Genomic DNA, 16,918 nt, shown 5'->3' with positions numbered 1-16,918 from the left:
ACTTTTTTGTGAAGAATCAACAACAAGTGGGACGCAATCATGAAGTGGAACGACATTTATTGGATATTTCAAACTTTTTTAACAAATCAAAAACTGAAAAATTGGGCGTGCAAAATTATTCAGCCCCTTTACTTTCAGTGCAGCAAACTCTCTCCAGAAGTTCAGTGAGGATCTCTGAATGATCCAATGTTGACCTAAATGACTAATGATGATAAATACAATCCACCTGTGTGTAATCAAGTCTCCGTATAAATGCACCTGCACTGTGATAGTCTCAGAGGTCCGTTAAAAGCGCAGAGAGCATCATGAAGAACAAGGAACACACCAGGCAGGTCCGAGATACTGTTGTGAAGAAGTTTAAAGCCGGATTTGGATACAAAAATATTTCCCAAGCTTTAAACATCCCAAAGAGCACTGTGCAAGCGATAATATTGAAATGGAAGGAGTATCAGACCACTGCAAATCTACCAAGACCTGGCCGTCCCTCTAAACTTTCAGCTCATACAAGGAGAAGACTGATCAGAGATGCAGCCAAGAGGCCCATGATCACTCTGGATGAACTGCAGAGATCTACAGCTGAGGTGGGAGACTCTGTTCATAGGACAACAATCAGTCGTATATTGCACAAATCTGGCCTTTATGGAAGAGTGGCAAGAAGAAAGCCATTTCTTAAAGATATCCATAAAAAGTGTCGTTTAAAGTTTGCCACAAGCCACCTGGGAGACACACCAAACATGTGGAAGAAGGTGCTCTGGTCAGATGAAACCAAAATTGAACTTTTTGGCAACAATGCAAAACGTTATGTTTGGCGTAAAAGCAACACAGCTCATCACCCTGAACACACCATCCCCACTGTCAAACATGGTGGTGGCAGCATCATGGTTTGGGCCTGCTTTTCTTCAGCAGGGACAGGGAAGATGGTTAAAATTGATGGGAAGATGGATGGAGCCAAATACAGGACCATTCTGGAAGAACCTGATGGAGTCTGCAAAAGACCTGAGACTGGGACGGAGATTTGTCTTCCAACAAGACAATGATCCAAAACATAAAGCAAAATCTACAATGGAATGGTTCAAAAATAAACATATCCAGGTGTTAGAATGGCCAAGTCAAAGTCCAGACCTGAATCCAATCGAGAATCTGTGGAAAGAACTGAAAACTGCTGTTCACAAATGCTCTCCATCCAACCTCACTGAGCTCGAGCTGTTTTGCAAGGAGGAATGGGAAAAAATGTCAGTCTCTCGATGTGCAAAACTGATAGAGACATACCCCAAGCGACTTACAGCTGTAATCGCAGCAAAAGGTGGCGCTACAAAGTATTAACTTAAGGGGGCTGAAGAATTTTGCACGCCCAATTTTTCAGTGTTTGATTTGTTAAAAAAGTTTGAAATATCCAATAAATGTCGTTCCACTTCATGATTGTGTCCCACTTGTTGTTGATTCTTCACAAAAAAATACAGTTTCATATCTTTATGTTTGAAGCCTGAAATGTGGCAAAAGGTCGCAAATTTCAAGGGGGCCGAATACTTTCACAAGGCACTGTATATTAGTGGTTGAGAGATGCCAAGATTGTATAAAGCTGTCATCAAGGCAAAGGGTAGCTACTTTGAAGAATCTCAAATATAAAATATATTTTGAGGTGTTTAGCAATTTTTGTGTTACTACTGGGTTGCACATTTTGGGGAATATTCAGAGGTGGAAGCTTTCTGTGGGGATTAACGGGAATATATGGGAATTAACGGAAATATTTGCAAATGTAATAGTAATACCATTTAAATCTAGATTTTTTTTGCATTGAATATATTTATCATATGGAGACAGAAACATAAATCTTATCATAAGTAGACATAATTACAAATTATTAAATCCTTCCAATAGAAATAAACATGTAAAAAATTGTTACGAATTTATCTTTAATTAAATGAATTGACTCTTCACATGGGATGATTTCACTGAACAACAAAAGAAAGGGAATATTGAATGATCCCCAATGATCCATCACATCTTCCAAAAATGTTTTCATTTGATAGTGTAGAAACTAAAGCTTTGTTTGCCTTTGTCTCAGGCTTCCATATCTTCTCCCTGGACCTCCTCATTGTCCACCTCTTGAACATCAGACTCTAAGGCCTCATCGTCACTGTCACTTTCCAAACTTGTTGAGGATGGCTCATTCCCAGGCTTAAAAAGCCTCAAATTTGCTCAGATGGCCACCAATTTCTCAACTCTTGTATTGGTCAGCCTGTTGCGTGCATTGGTGTGTGTGTTCCCAAACAAGGACCAGTTACTCTCTGAGGCGGCTGATGTTGGTGGGATTTAGAGGATGATGGAGGCAACAGGGGAAAGAGCCTCAGATCCATGAAGTCCCTTCCACCGAGTGGCTGATGAGATATGTTGGCACGACTGCCATGTTGCATCTCCATCCCAAAGCCCTTGCTTGGAAGTGTATTTCTCCAGACTGCCAAGAACCATGCCCTCATCCAGGCCAAGGTGGAGATGACACCATAGGCCTTGTTGATCTCTGCACCAGACAGGATGCTCTTGCCAGCATACTTGGGGCCCAACATGTATGCTGCAGCGTGTATGGGCTTCAAGCAGAAGTCTTCACGCTTTTTGATGTATTTCAGAACTGCAGTTTCCTCTGCTTGGAGCAACAGTGAAGTGGGCAGGGCAGTACGGATTTATTATCTTACATCTGCAAGCAGAGTCTGAACAACAGACACTATGGCATTGTCTCCCTCAATCCATGCAATGGCTACTGCTGTAGGTTTCAGGAGTTTCAGGCTGCTTACCACTCTCTCCCAAAATACATCATCCAGGAGGATCCCCTTGATGGGACTGTCCACATTGGCAGACTGTGATATGGCCATTTCTTGGAGAGACTCCTTCCCCTCCAGGAGACCCAAATGGATGTTGCTGGGCAGCTTCAATGTGGTGTTCATATTCTTCTCACTTTGCTTGGTGAGGTAGATTGCCGCTATAACTTGATGACCCTTCACTTACCTAACCATTTCCTTGGCTCTCTTGTAGAGTGTAACCATTGTTTTCAGTGCCATGATGTCCTTGAGGAGCAGATTCAATGCATGAGCAGCACAGCCAATGGGTGTGATGTGAGGTAGGACTCCTCCACTTTAGACCAAGCAGCCTTCATGTTCACAGCATTGTCTGTCACCAGTGCAAATACCTTCTGTAATTAATTATTCCTTGCCTACGCACATTCAACCACCCATCAGAGATGATTGCAATACAGTCTGCTTTTTCTATGATTTGCTAGACCTTCACTTGAACTAAGATGACGTGGTGTGGCCACAACAACATACAGGAACTCAAGTCCTTCTGTTCACCTGATTTAGAATTCCTCACAATCAAATGTCGACCGCATTATCTACCAAGGGAATTCTCTTCGATTATAATCACAGCCGTATATATTCCCCCCCAAGCAGACACATCGATGGCTCTGAACGAACTTTATTTGACTCTTTGCAAACTGGATTCCATATATCCTGTGGCTGCATTCATTGTAGCTGGGGATTTTAACAAGGCTAATCTAATTTTAACAAGGCTAATCTGAAAACAAGTAATTGTATCAGCATATCGATTGCGCAACCAGGGCTGAAAAAAACTTGGATCATTGCTATTCTAACATCCGCGACGCATATAAGTCCCTGCCCCGCTCTCCTTTCAGAAAAGCTGACCACGACTCCATTTTGTTGATCCCTGCCTACAGACAGAAACTAAAACAAGAAGCTCCCGCGCTGAGGTCTGTTCAACGCTGGTCCGACCAATCTGATTCCACACTCCAAGACTGCTTCCATCACGTGGACTGGGATATGTTTCGTATTGCATCAAACAACAACATTGACGAATACGCTGATTCGGTGAGCGAGTTCATTAGAACGTGCGTTGAAGATGTCGTTCCCATAGCAACGATTAAAACATTCCCAAACCAGAAACCGTGGATTGATGGCAGCATTCACGTGAAACTGAAAGCGCAAACCACTGCTTTTAATCAGGGCAAGGTGACCGGAAACATGACCGAATACAAACAGTGTAGCTATTCCCTCCGCAAGGCAATCAAACAAGCTAAGCGTCAGTATAGAGACAAAGTAGAATCTCAATTCAACGGCTCAGACACAAGAGGTATGTGGCAGGGTCTACAGTCAATCACGGATTACAAAGAGAAAACCAGCCCCGTCACGGACCAGGATGTCTTGCTCCCAGGCAGACTAAATAACTTTTTTGCACGCTTTGAGGACAATACAGTGCCACTGACACGGCCTGCAACCAAAACATGCGGACTCTCCTTCACTGCAGCCGACGTGAGGAAAACATTTAAACGTGTTAACCCTCGCAAGGCTGCAGGCCCAGACGGCATCCCCAGCCGCGCCCTCAGAGCATGCACAGACCAGCTGGCTGGTGTGTTTACGGACATATTCAATCAATCCCTATCCCAGTCTGCTGTTCCCACATGCTTCAAGAGGGCCACCATTGTTCCTGTTCCCAAGAAAGCTAAGGTAACTGAGCTAAACGACTACCGCCCCGTAGCACTCACTTCCGTCATCATGAAGTGCTTTGAGAGACTAGTCAAGGACCATATCACCTCCACCCTACCTGACACCCTAGACCCACTCCAATTTGCTTACCGCCCAAATAGGTCCACAGACGATGCAATCTCAACCACACTGCACACTGCCCTAACCCATCTGGACAAGAGGAATACCTATGTGAGAATGCTGTTCATCGACTACAGTTCGGCATTTAACACCATAGTGCCCTCCAAGCTCGTCATCAAGCTCGAGACCCTGGGTCTCGACCCCGCCCTGTGCAACTGGGTACTGGACTTCCTGACGGGCCGCCCCCAGGTGGTGAGGGTAGGCAACAACATCTCCACCCCGCTGATCCTCAACACTGCGGCCCCACAAGGGTGCGTTCTGAGCCCTCTCCTGTACTCCCTGTTCACCCATGACTGTGTGGCCACGCACGCCTCCAACTCAATCATCAAGTTTGCGGACGACACAACAGTGGTAGGCTTGATTACCAACAACGACGAGACGGCCTACAGGGAGGAGGTGAGGGCCCTCGGAGTGTGGTGTCAGGAAAATAACCTCACACTCAACGTCAACAAAACTAAGGAGATGATTGTGGACCTCAGGAAACAGCAGAGGGAACACCCCCCTATCCACATCGATGGAACAGTAGTGGAGAGGGTAGTAAGTTTTAAGTTCCTCGGCGTACACATCACAGACAAACTGAATTGGTCCACCCACACAGACAGCATCGTGAAGAAGGCGCAGCAGCGCCTCTTCAACCTCAGGAGGCTGAATAAATTTGGCTTGTCACCAAAAGCACTCACAAACTTCTACAGATGCACAATCGAGAGCATCCTGTCGGGCTGTATCAACGCCTGGTTCACCACGCTATCATCCAGAAGGTGAGGTCAGTACAGGTGCATCAAAGCTGGGACCGAGAGACTGAAAAACGGCTTCTATCTCAAGGCCATCAGACTGTTAAACAGCCACCACTAACATTGAGTGGCTGCTGCCAACACACTGACTCAACTCCAGCCACTTTAATAATGGGAATTGATGGGAAATGATGTAAAATATATCACTAGCCACTTTAAACAATGCTACCTAATATAATGTTTACATACCCTACATTATTCATCTCATATGTATACGTATATACTGTACTCTATATCATCTACTGCATCTTTATGTAATACATGTATCACTAGCCACTTTAACTATGCCACTTTGTTTACATACTCATCTCATATGTATATACTGTACTCGATACCATCTACTGCATCTTGCCTATGCCGCTCTGAACCATCACTCATTCATATATCTTTATGTACATATTCTTTATCCCCTTACACTTGTGTCTATAAGGTAGTAGTTTTGAAATTGTTAGTTAGATTACTTGTTGGTTATTACTGCATTGTCGGAACTAGAAGCACAAGCATTTCGCTACACTCACATTAACATCTGCTAACCATGTGTATGTGACAAATAAAATTAGATTTGATTTTGATGAACTCTGCATCCAGCATATGAGTAGATAAAGCATGTCTGGTTGGAGTGGTGTATGATGGGCATCATTCAGAAATATTTTTCAATACACATGGTGTATTGGTGAACCAGTTGCATACACAGCTCGAGCAAAACATTCATCAGCATTTCTCTGACTACGTTCCTCCATTAAGTCAAAACACTTCTGATTCCAGGAGGACCATGAGTTGTTGCTATTGATAAGGTGTCTGATTCATCATTTTCACCTTGAATAGAAGTAGAGGTTGCTTGTTCTGAGCACTGAGGGAACTTTATGCACTTGGCCAGATGATTCTGCATCTTTGTTGCATTCTTCACATATGATTTGGGACAGTATTTGCAAATGTACACAGCTTAGCTGTACTGAAATGTCTCCACACATCAGATAGTGTCCGTGGCAATTTCCTGTAAAGATTAGAAAAGAAATTGTAGCAAAAAAAACGAATACAATTCCATTTACAGATAAATAGTTAAGCAGTCAGATTAAACAACTCCTTTGTGAGATAAATGTTTTAAAATTAAACATTTATGGAAACAGGTGAATTAACACTCCTCAGTTAGCAGGCTCAAGCAAGCTAAAACCCACATGGTAGCAAAACTAACTAGCAGAAATTGTTAACAAGTTAGAAATTATTTTAACACACTTTGCTGTAGGCTACTATCTACTAGTTAACAAAAAAATTATGTATGTCATATAAAATATATTCACCCCACCCAGTATTGTTATCAAAACTTACCAGAAAGCATGTAGTCCTTGGCTCAGACAGTGTAGTAGTGTGGGCTCAATAGCATCTCATTAGTGTGCAAGATCTTGAGAATCAGCTGTACATGTGATGGAAGAATGCATGTGCATGCAGAGGGTTGCAATTCCATTGGATAGTTTAACCAAAATATGCCCCACGACCTAGAATTGCCTTATGTATATCCCACAAACAAAGGTTCACTGTTATAAGCTAACTTTTTTGATGAATTTAAGCCAAATTCCCAGAAGATTCCCTGAAAAATGTTGTAAATTTACCGGAAAGTTTCCGACCCTTTTCAACCCTAGTTACTACTTGATTCCACATGTCTATTTCATAGTTTTGATGTCTTCACTATTATTCTACAATGTAGAAAATAATTTTAAAAACATTTAAAAAACCTGGAATGAGTAGGTGTGTCCAAACTTTTGACTGGTACTGTATACCCATTGCTTCCTGAAGAATATAACTTCTAAATGGCTCATGAGGTTTAGTTCAACTGTCGTACCCCATCAGAACCCAAAATATAAGCTTGTTTGATTCCAATATTTATAAACAATGTAATCAAACACTGTATAGCCTCAAAACATATTTAAAACTATCATTTTATGGATGGTCAGTCCTTGAATCCACACCTCTGTCTATGAATCTGAGAGGTGTTACATTTCTGCAGGCCCATCTCTCAGCTTTTTACCAAAACTGAGGTAGGGTGCTGCTTTGTTATTGTTTCAATTAAGGATTGTAGCTTTAAAACAGCAACATTTTGATCCTGTGTAAGAATTACACACGTGATCTTTTTTTTTAGGTCTCGACTCAGCCTCTCCATCCTGTGGTATTAGTTACCAACAATCCTCCCTCAGTGCCAGAATCAGCCATGTATGCTGTCTTTCCCCAGATCCTCTCTGATTTAGAAGCAGGGCTGCGTCCTAAATGGCACCCTATTCCCTTTGATCAGAGCCCAAGTAGTACACTATAACGGGAATAGGGTGCAATTTGGGACGCAGTCCAGGTCTATGATTGCAGATAGAGATTTAGAGGAGGCTATGTGTGTTTACTCTCCCGGGCTGTGTTTTCAGCTTGATAAGTAAATGAAAGGTTTCTGTAATGGCACCATTTATAATTAATCAACTTCTTATTTGCTCAAGTTAAACTGAGGGCATAGAAATGTTTCGAAAATGTCTTTGCGATTAAGTATTCATATGCTGTCGTTGAAATACCAAATGTGCTAAAACTGTTTCTTTGAATATTGATTATTGCGCTAATTAAGATGCGTCCTTTATTATGATCTGACTGGCTCCCTCTGCCTTAGCCATACGAAAATATGATGTTTGCCCTATGTACGCTTGTCATAAGTCAAATCAAATTGCATTTGTCACATGCACCGAATACAACAGGTAGACCTTACAGTGAAATGCTTACTTACAAGCCCTTAACCCACAATGCTTTAACAAGTTAAGAACAAAAATAGAAAATAAAAGTAACAAATAATTAAACAGCTGCAGTAAAATAACAAGCGAGGCTATATACAGAGGGTACCGGTACAGAGTCAATGTGCGGGGACACCAGTTAGTTGAGGTAATATGTACATGTAAGTAGAGTTAAAGTGACTCTGCATAGATTATAAACAGAGAGTAGCAGCAGCATAAAAGAGGGGTTTGGGTAACCCTTTGATTAGCTGTTCAGAAGTCTTATGGCTTGGGGGAAGAAGCTGTTAAGAAGCCTTTTGGACCTAGACTTGGCGCTCCGACTTGCCGTGCGGTAGCAGAGAGAACAATCTATGACTAGGGTGGCTGGAGTCTTTGACAATGTTTAGGTCTTTCCTCTGACACTACCTGATTATATAGGTCCTGGATGACAGGAAGCTTGGCCCCAGTGAAGTACTGGGCCGTACGCGCTACCCTCTGTAGTGCCTTGCGGTCGGAGGCAGAGCTGTTGCCATACCAGGCAGTGACGCTCTCGATGGTGCAGCTGTAGAACCTTTTGAGGATCTGAGGACCCAAATCTTTTCTGTCTCCTGAGGAGGAATCGGCTTTGTCGTGCCCTCTTCATGACTGTCTTAGTGTGTTTGGACCATGATAGTTTGTTGATGATGTTGACACCAAGGAACTCGAAGCCTTCAACCTGTTCCACTACAGCCCCATCAATGAGAATGGGGGCGTGCTCGATCCTCTTTTTCTTGTAGTCCACAATCATCTCCTTTGTCTTGATCACGTTGAGGGAGAGGTTGTTGTCCTGGCACCACACGGCCAGGTCTCTGATATGCTGTCTCGTCGTTGTGTCATCGGCAAACTTGATGATGGTGTTGGAGTGGTGCCTGGCCATGCAGTCATGAGTGAATAGGGAGTACAGGAGGGGACTGAGCACGCGCCCCTGTGTTGAGGATCAGCGTGGTGGATGTGTTGTTTCCTACCCTCACCACCTGGGGGCGGCCCATCAGGAAGTCTAGGATCCAGTTTGCAGAGGGAGGTGTTTAGTATCGGGGTCCTTAGCTTATTGATGAGCTTTGAGGGCACTGGTGTTGAACGCTGAGCTGTAGTCAAAGAGGTGGGAAAGGGCAGTGTTGAGTGCAATAGAGATTGCATCATCTGTTGGGGGCGGTATGCAAATTGGAATGGGTCTAGGGTTTCTAGGATTTTGGTGTTGATGTGAGCCATGACCAACCTTTCAAAGCATTTCATGTCTACAGACGTGAGTGCACTATGTAGTATATATATTTTTTTGCATATTAGAGGCTTAGAGTGATTCGTTCCAATTAGCTTGTTGTTAATTGCAGTGTGTTAAACGCAAGGCCTATCATATTGACGAACAGTATTGTTGTGGTTCGACCCAAATGTAAACAGCTGTTCGCTTCCTCTTGAGTGTCACACTTCAAACAAATACTCCCCTGGAACCAGGGGAGGAAGGGAGGGAGGGAGCGAGCGTTAGAGAGAGAGACTCAATTTATTGATCACCTCCTTTAAAATCAGATTAGCCCGCTGGCTCGCTCTTTATTACTCCATGGGAGAGAATAGGGCTTTAAACAATCCCCAGCCAGCCCCAATGCGCTGGGATACCTCTGCATGTTAATAGCTGGCTTATTATACATGACAGTGCTAGTAAGCTAACAGAGTTATTGTTAAGCACAAGATATTTAGTTATTTGTATCCTACTTACAAATCATGTAGAGGTCTGTAATTTTTTTCATAGGTACACTTCAACTGTGAGAGACAGAATCTAAAACAAAAATCCAGAAAATCAGATTGTATGATTTTTAAGTAATTAATTTGCATTTTATTGCATGACATAAGTATTTGATACATCAGAAAAGCAGAACCTAATATTTGGTACAGAAACCTTTGTTTGCAATTACAGAGATCATACGTTTCCTGTAGTTCTTGACCAGGTTTGCACACACTGCAGCAGGGATTTTGGCCCACTCCTCCATACAGACCTTCTCCAGATCCTTCAGGTTTCGGGGCTGTCGCTGGGCAATACAGACTTTCAGCTCCCTCCAAAGATTTTCTATTGGGTTCAGGTCTGGAGACTGGCTAGGCCACTCCAGGTCCTTGAGATGCTTCTTACGGAGCCACTCCTTAGTTGCCCTGGCTGTGTGTTTCGAGACGTTGTCATGCTGGAAGACCCAGCCACGACCCATCTTCAATGCTCTTACTGAGGGAAGGAGGTTGTTGGCCAAGATCTCGTGATACATGTCCCCATCCATCCTCCCCTCAATACGGTGCAGTCGTCCTGTCCCCTTTGCAGAAAAGCATCCCCAAATAATGATGTTTCCACCTCCATGCTTTATGGTTGGGATGGTGTTTTGGGGGTTGTACTCATCCTTCTTCTTCCTCCAAACACAGCGAGTGGAGTTTAGACCAAAAAGCTCTATTTTTTGTCTCATCAGACCACATGACCTTCTCCCATTCCTCCTCTGGATCATCCAGAGGGTCATTGGCAAACTTCAGACGGGCCTGGTCATGCGCTGGCTTGAGCAGGGGGACCTTGCGTGCGCTGCAGGATTTTAATCCATGACGGCGTAGTGTGTTACTAATGGTTTTCTTTGAGACTGTGGTCCCAGCTCTCTTCAGGTCATTGACCAGGTCCTGCCGTGTAGTTCTGGGCTGATCCCTCACCTTTCTCATGATCATTGATGCCCCACGAGGTGAGATCTTGCATGGAGCCCCAGACCGAGGGTGATTGACCGTCATCTTGAACTTCTTCCATTTTCTAATAATTGCTCCAACAGTTGTTGCCTTCTCACCAAGCTGCTTGCCTATTGTCCTGTAGCCCATCCCAGCCTTGTGCAGGGCTACAATTTTATCCCTGATGTCCTTACACAGCTCTCTGGTCTTGGCCATTGTGGAGAGGTTAGAGTCTGTTTGATTGAGTGTGTGGATAGGTGTCTTTTATACAGGTAAAGAGTTCAAACAGGTGCAGTTAATACAGGTAATGAGAAAGAAAAACTAACAGGTCTGTGAGAGCCAGAATTCTTACTGGTTGGTAGGTGATCAAATACTTATGTCATGCAATAAAATGCAAATTAATTACTTAAAAATCATACAATGTGATTTTCTGGATTTTTGTTTTAGATTCCATCTCTCACAGTTGAAGTGTACCTATGATAAAAATTACAGACCTCTACATGCTTTGTAAGTAGGAAAACCTGCCAAATTGTCAGTGTATCAAATACTTGTTCTCCCCACTGTATATAGTGCAAAGTACACACAATGAAGGTGTGCTATAATGACATACCTGGACCACCTCTTGAGTTCATGTAAATCATGTGTTAAAATAGGTGAAAAGGAGAACTGGATTGCCACTTTAATGCTGTGGTTGTTGTCTCCTCCCACAGTTCTGACGTACATTCTCTCGCGGCACTGTTCTGTGGCCCCTCACACCCCCAGGGTCCTCCTATTTGGGCCCCCTGGCTCAGGCAAGAGTCTGCAGGCGAAACTTATCTCTCAGAAATACAACATTGTCAATCGTAAGTTTTCACCCAGAACAGTCCTTCACTGTCCCTCTCAATGTGTTCCCCATATTATTGCCTTTACCTGGCTCTATAGAATAGTCATTGATTGAATTTGTACTATGGGTATGGCGTTAAATTCAAAATTGGCTTTAAAAGTACTTCTTATGATACAACTTTTTGATGTTATTTTGACATAAAGTATATTTTGCCATGTTCTCTTTAGTAGCCACAGAAACTGACAGAATGTGGTTATATTAAGTGCAGTTTTCCTCACTCCCAGTTTGCAAACCAGAGAAATGATTTAATACTGTAGATTTATGCCTGAAGTGCTGGAGAATAGAGCCAAAATTAAAATTGTAGCCTCACTGTCCAAATACATATGGCGAGGACTGTATGTACAGTATATGATATATATTTGTTTAGACACAAACATGATTAAAATGTTATGTTTTGACATGGAGTCTTATGTCACTGCCATTTTTTTGCACAGACTTTCATTTTCCATCCTCCATCTCTCCTTGTTTACTGTGTATGGCTGCATCCCAAATGCAAGCTATTCCTATTTAGTGCACTACTTTTGACCAAGACCGCTCTAGGGAATAGGGTGCCGTTTGGGACGCAGCCTACAGGAGCTGTCATTTTTCCTATTCTGTTTATTCCCTGTCTGAAAGGTTACATTGTGTATTCTGTTTATTTCAACATGAATGTCTCCCCTTTCTTGTCCCGACTCTCCGCTTCCCTTGTAGTTTGCTGCGGTGAGCTTCTGGAGGCGGTTTCTGCAGACGCGACCAATATGGGAGAACTCATTAAACCTTACTTGGAATCTGGACAACAAGGTACACAGCTAGTCATACAAGAGGGTGCACTCATAGTCACATGCTCACACACACCTTTGTGGCCATACAATTTACCTGGTTCCTCCTTCAATTAGTTGCTTTTAGCATCAGAGCCTGCATGTAAACAGTGTTACAGGGGGGAGTAAAAATGGAGACCCTGTATCCCTGCCCATGCAAAAGTAATGAACAGCTCTGGAATGGCTAGAGTCGTTTGCCCAAAATAATTAGATTAGCTCGGGCTACTCATCATCAGACAATTCTCTGATGTGAATAATAACTAAGGAGACATTCTCTTGTACTACATTTCCAAATAGTTCGAATCAGGTTTTGATCTGGGTTGTGTGTCTCATCTTGATTGGAAAAATATACATATTTCAGTCAGTTTTTATTTATTTAATTGTTTTGCTACTTTGGAATAACATCTTGTGGAAAAGAATATTAGACATGATATAAGGCGGTTGCCATTTAGCTGGGGCTACTGCTCCACTCTAGAGGGTGTATGTAGCTGCCAAAGCGTGCCAATCACTGCAGTGCCCAGGGCTTGTGTCTGGGCCACTCGCCTTGAGCAACTTTTTATTAATTGAATTAACATCCCCCGGGGAGTGGGCTCCATGCAGATGTGTCGAGATTGTGCCGCCAATGCATACTGAGTTCAAGCCTAATGAAGGCCTTGACTCGCACACTTATCCCTCACGCGCGCACACACACAAACACACATTTGCACATACACATGCATAGGCTACACAAACATACACACACACACACACACAGGCTTAATCTGGGTCTGGGAAAATGACCCATAGAGTCCATTTGCAACTATTTACGACCAGAAGAACCACTGCTGGCCACAGTGGGAACCAACTCACATTCTTACTGTTACCAATGTACATATTGGAGTGGAGAATATGCATGGAATATGTTAATTGTTGTGTTCAACTTCTTGTATTTTGTTGAACTGGGCTTTATGTTATCCAGTGAGAGAAGGCGGCTTTTGCTATTTGAAGACATCTCTTTCTCCCTAACCCTCCCTACATCACTCTCCCTCTCTGTGACAGTGAGAATTGCAGGGAAAGGAGCTTGCTTAAGTAATTTACAAGTTGATTAATAGACTCACTGGGGTATAATTAGGGTATGGAGAGATTGTGGCTAGTGTAACCAGTACAGTGCTTTAGGGATTTGGAGAGCCACATTAAGGAAGTAGAAAATAGGAAATGGTGTTATGGAGGAGTGGATGGAAAGGAGGGAGTGGAAACGAAGGGAGAAGAAGAAACCTTTTCAGGCTGCCTGATGTTTGAAGACGTTTCTGCAGGAGGGAGAAGCTCAGATTGTTTGTTGTGGAAATTGGACATTTCAATTCATCAACTTACATTTTTCCCAGGCTTCTTCATGGTCCCCTTGGGTTTTGCTCTTATTTTTTCTCAAAGAATATAATTATATTTGTATTACCTACCCCCCTTTTCATTTTCTGCTATTTTCTCTCTACCTTTCACACATACTTTCCTTCTCCCATCTCCACCCACTGTTTTTCTTCTCTTGTTAAAAGCCACTTATTCACCTTACTTTTGGAATGCCATCATCATCAACATAAATAAATAATAATTAAACTTATGCTGCCTGTCATGCTGCAGCTAGCTGATTTCAGAGTAAAAGGTGTGTGGAGTGTCTTCACAAGAAATGTAAACATGAATTTGTCTGATTCCAACTTAATTATTTTGTTGCCGGATACATTCCTCCTTGGTTCATTCCTCCTTGATTTAGAAGAAAATGCATGTAGTGATAAAATCCTGTCTCTGAAGATATAGCCTACACTTAATAGGCATGTTTATTTTTGGAAACAAGACAGATTTCTGGCTCAAGGTGCAATAAGTGTGGTGGAAAAAACAAGACCAAATAGAAAGTACAGAGGGGGATAAATTATACCAGACAAGTTAACATAAAGGTTGATATCCATTTGTTTGGGGGGGGGGGGGATTTGCACCACAAGCCTTGTCAGAAATGAAGAGCACATGTATAAGAATCCTCTGGACCCAATCTGCTGATATGATCATAAAGCCAGGAATTAGACTAATCAATGAAATGTTCTATTTCTAAATGAAAAGATTATTAAGGAGTAGGCTATAGTGAAATTCCTGAAGAATCCACAAAAACAGAAGTAATGAGAGAAATATGTTCATCGTGAATACGTCCGTAGAAAACACAAATTGATAGAACCATTGCTTATACTGTATCTATCACATCTTACACCAATCCAGGCATGTCAGAACAGGGATCTCTCTGTCAGATGTCTGATCAGGAAGGATGCATTCTTAAAGTCTTCTTAAGAATTCTGAAAGAACAAGACCAGAGTCTCTAAGGGAGTGTGTTATGTGTGTCCCTGTGTTTCCTTAGTGCCTGATAGTATGGTGCTGCAGATCCTGACAGAGCGTCTCAGCAGGCTGGACTGTACCACACGAGGCTGGGTGCTGCATGGCTTCCCCAGAGACCTGGAGCAGGCAGAGAAACTCCAGGAGTCCAACTTCATCCCCAGCAGGTAGGCCTATTTACCTCTAGCTCTGGTCCAGGGTGTTAATGCCTGTTCCTCTACTAACGCCTCGAGTTGCATAGGCCACACGATGGAACCCGTGCTAATTTACCTCTAGATCCCCTAGAGCAGTGGTTCCCAAACTTTTTATAGTCCCGTACCCCTTCAAACATTCCACCTCCAACTGTGTACCAGGGTCAGCGCACTCTCAAATGTTGTTTTTTTACCATCATTGTAAGCCTGCCACACCCACACTATAAGAATGAGTGTGAGTTTTTGTCACAACCCAACTCGTGGGAAGCGACAAATTGCTCTTATAGGACCAGGGCACAAATAATAATCATCAATAATTTGGCTCTTTATTTAGCCATCTTACATATAAAACTTTATTTGGTCATCTAAAATTGTGAATAACTCACCACAGGTTAATGAGAAGGGTGTACTTGAAAGGATGCACATAACTCTGCAATGTTGGAAGGTATTGGAGAGAGTCTCCGTCTTAAATAATTTTCCACACACAGTCTGTGTGCCTGTATTTAGTTTTCATGCTAGTGAGGGCCGAGAATCCACTCTCACATAGGTACATGGTTGCAAAGGGCATTAGTGTCTTAACAGCACGATTTGCCAAGGCAGGATACTCTGAGCGCAGCCCAATCTAGAAATCCGGCAGTGGCTTCTGATTAAATTACATTTTCACAGAACCGCTTGTTGCAATTTCAATGAGGCTCTCTTGTTCAGATAGGTGGACTGGAGGCAGGGCATGAAAGGGATAATGAATCCAGTTGATTGTGTCATCCGTTTCGGAAAGTTCCTACGTAATTGCGCACCCAACTCACTCAGGTGCTTCGCTATATCACATTTGACATTGTCCGTAAGCTTGAGTTCATTTGCACACAAAAATATCATACATCGATGAAAACGATGAAAAGACCTGTGTTAATGCAAACAGAGAAGAGCTCCAACTTCTTAATCATAGCCTCAATTTTGTCTCGCACATCCTAGATTCAGATCATTCAGGTGAGAAAAACATCAGCCAGATAGGCCAGTCGTGTGAGAAACTCATCATCATGCAAGCGGTCAGACAAGTGAAAATTATGGTCAGTAAAGAAAACTTTAAGCTCCTCTCTCAACAAAAAAAAAAACATGTCAATACTGCGCACTTCTGTATGTTGTAAAATCGTTACATGGTCGCTGCCCATACCATTGCATAGTGCAGAAATACATGAGAGTTCAGGGGCCTTGCTTTAACAAAGTTAACCATTTTCACCATTATGTCTAAAATGTCTTTCAAGCGGTCAGGCATTCCTTTGGCAGCAAGAGCCTCTCGGTGGATGCTGCAGTGCACCCAAGTGGCGTCGGGAGCAACTGCTTGCACACGTGTTACTACTCCACTATGTCTCCCTGTCATGGCTTTTGCGCCATCAGTACAGATACCAACACATCTTGACCACCAAAGTCCATTTGATGTCACAAAGCTGTCCAGTACTTTAAAAATATCCTCTCCTGTTGTCCTGGTTTGCAGATTGACCCCCCATAGACGTAACAGACATATAACAGGATCTGTGCCATGCCTGCCACGTATGTTGACTCATCCAGCTGTAATGCATAGAATTCACTGGCTTGTATGCGAAGCAGGAATTGTTTAAACAAAACATGCCAATTTGAAAATAAGCCACGGCAGTTTTTTGAGAATTAAGACGACTTTCAAGTAGTAAGACATTTATAAAATCAACAGATAACATCAAAAGAAGGGGCTAGAAGCGTCGTATATGGTGAGCTACTGAGTGGCCAGGACAGGCAAGCCCCATATTATTGTGGAGGAC

At 42.8% G+C, this 16,918-nt stretch overlaps 1 protein-coding gene across 3 annotated transcripts in view; it reads left to right on the top strand.

Moving 5' to 3' along the window:
• ak8 (adenylate kinase 8) overlaps window positions 1–16,918 on the top strand; it is a 70,029-nt gene that overhangs the window by 40,013 nt on the left and 13,098 nt on the right. For all 3 annotated transcript variants that reach the window (XM_021606700.2, XM_021606701.2, XM_036980377.1), the window contains 3 exons: window positions 11,622–11,753; window positions 12,485–12,574; window positions 14,963–15,104. In XM_021606700.2, the coding sequence (XP_021462375.2) occupies window positions 11,622–11,753; window positions 12,485–12,574; window positions 14,963–15,104 (364 nt within the window). The remainder of the gene's footprint in view (window positions 1–11,621; window positions 11,754–12,484; window positions 12,575–14,962; window positions 15,105–16,918) is intronic.

Source organism: Oncorhynchus mykiss, chromosome 6 (genome assembly GCF_013265735.2).
Source record: "Oncorhynchus mykiss isolate Arlee chromosome 6, USDA_OmykA_1.1, whole genome shotgun sequence".
NCBI lineage: Eukaryota > Metazoa > Chordata > Actinopteri > Salmoniformes > Salmonidae > Oncorhynchus > Oncorhynchus mykiss.
This window is presented reverse-complemented; position numbering and strand designations above follow the sequence as displayed.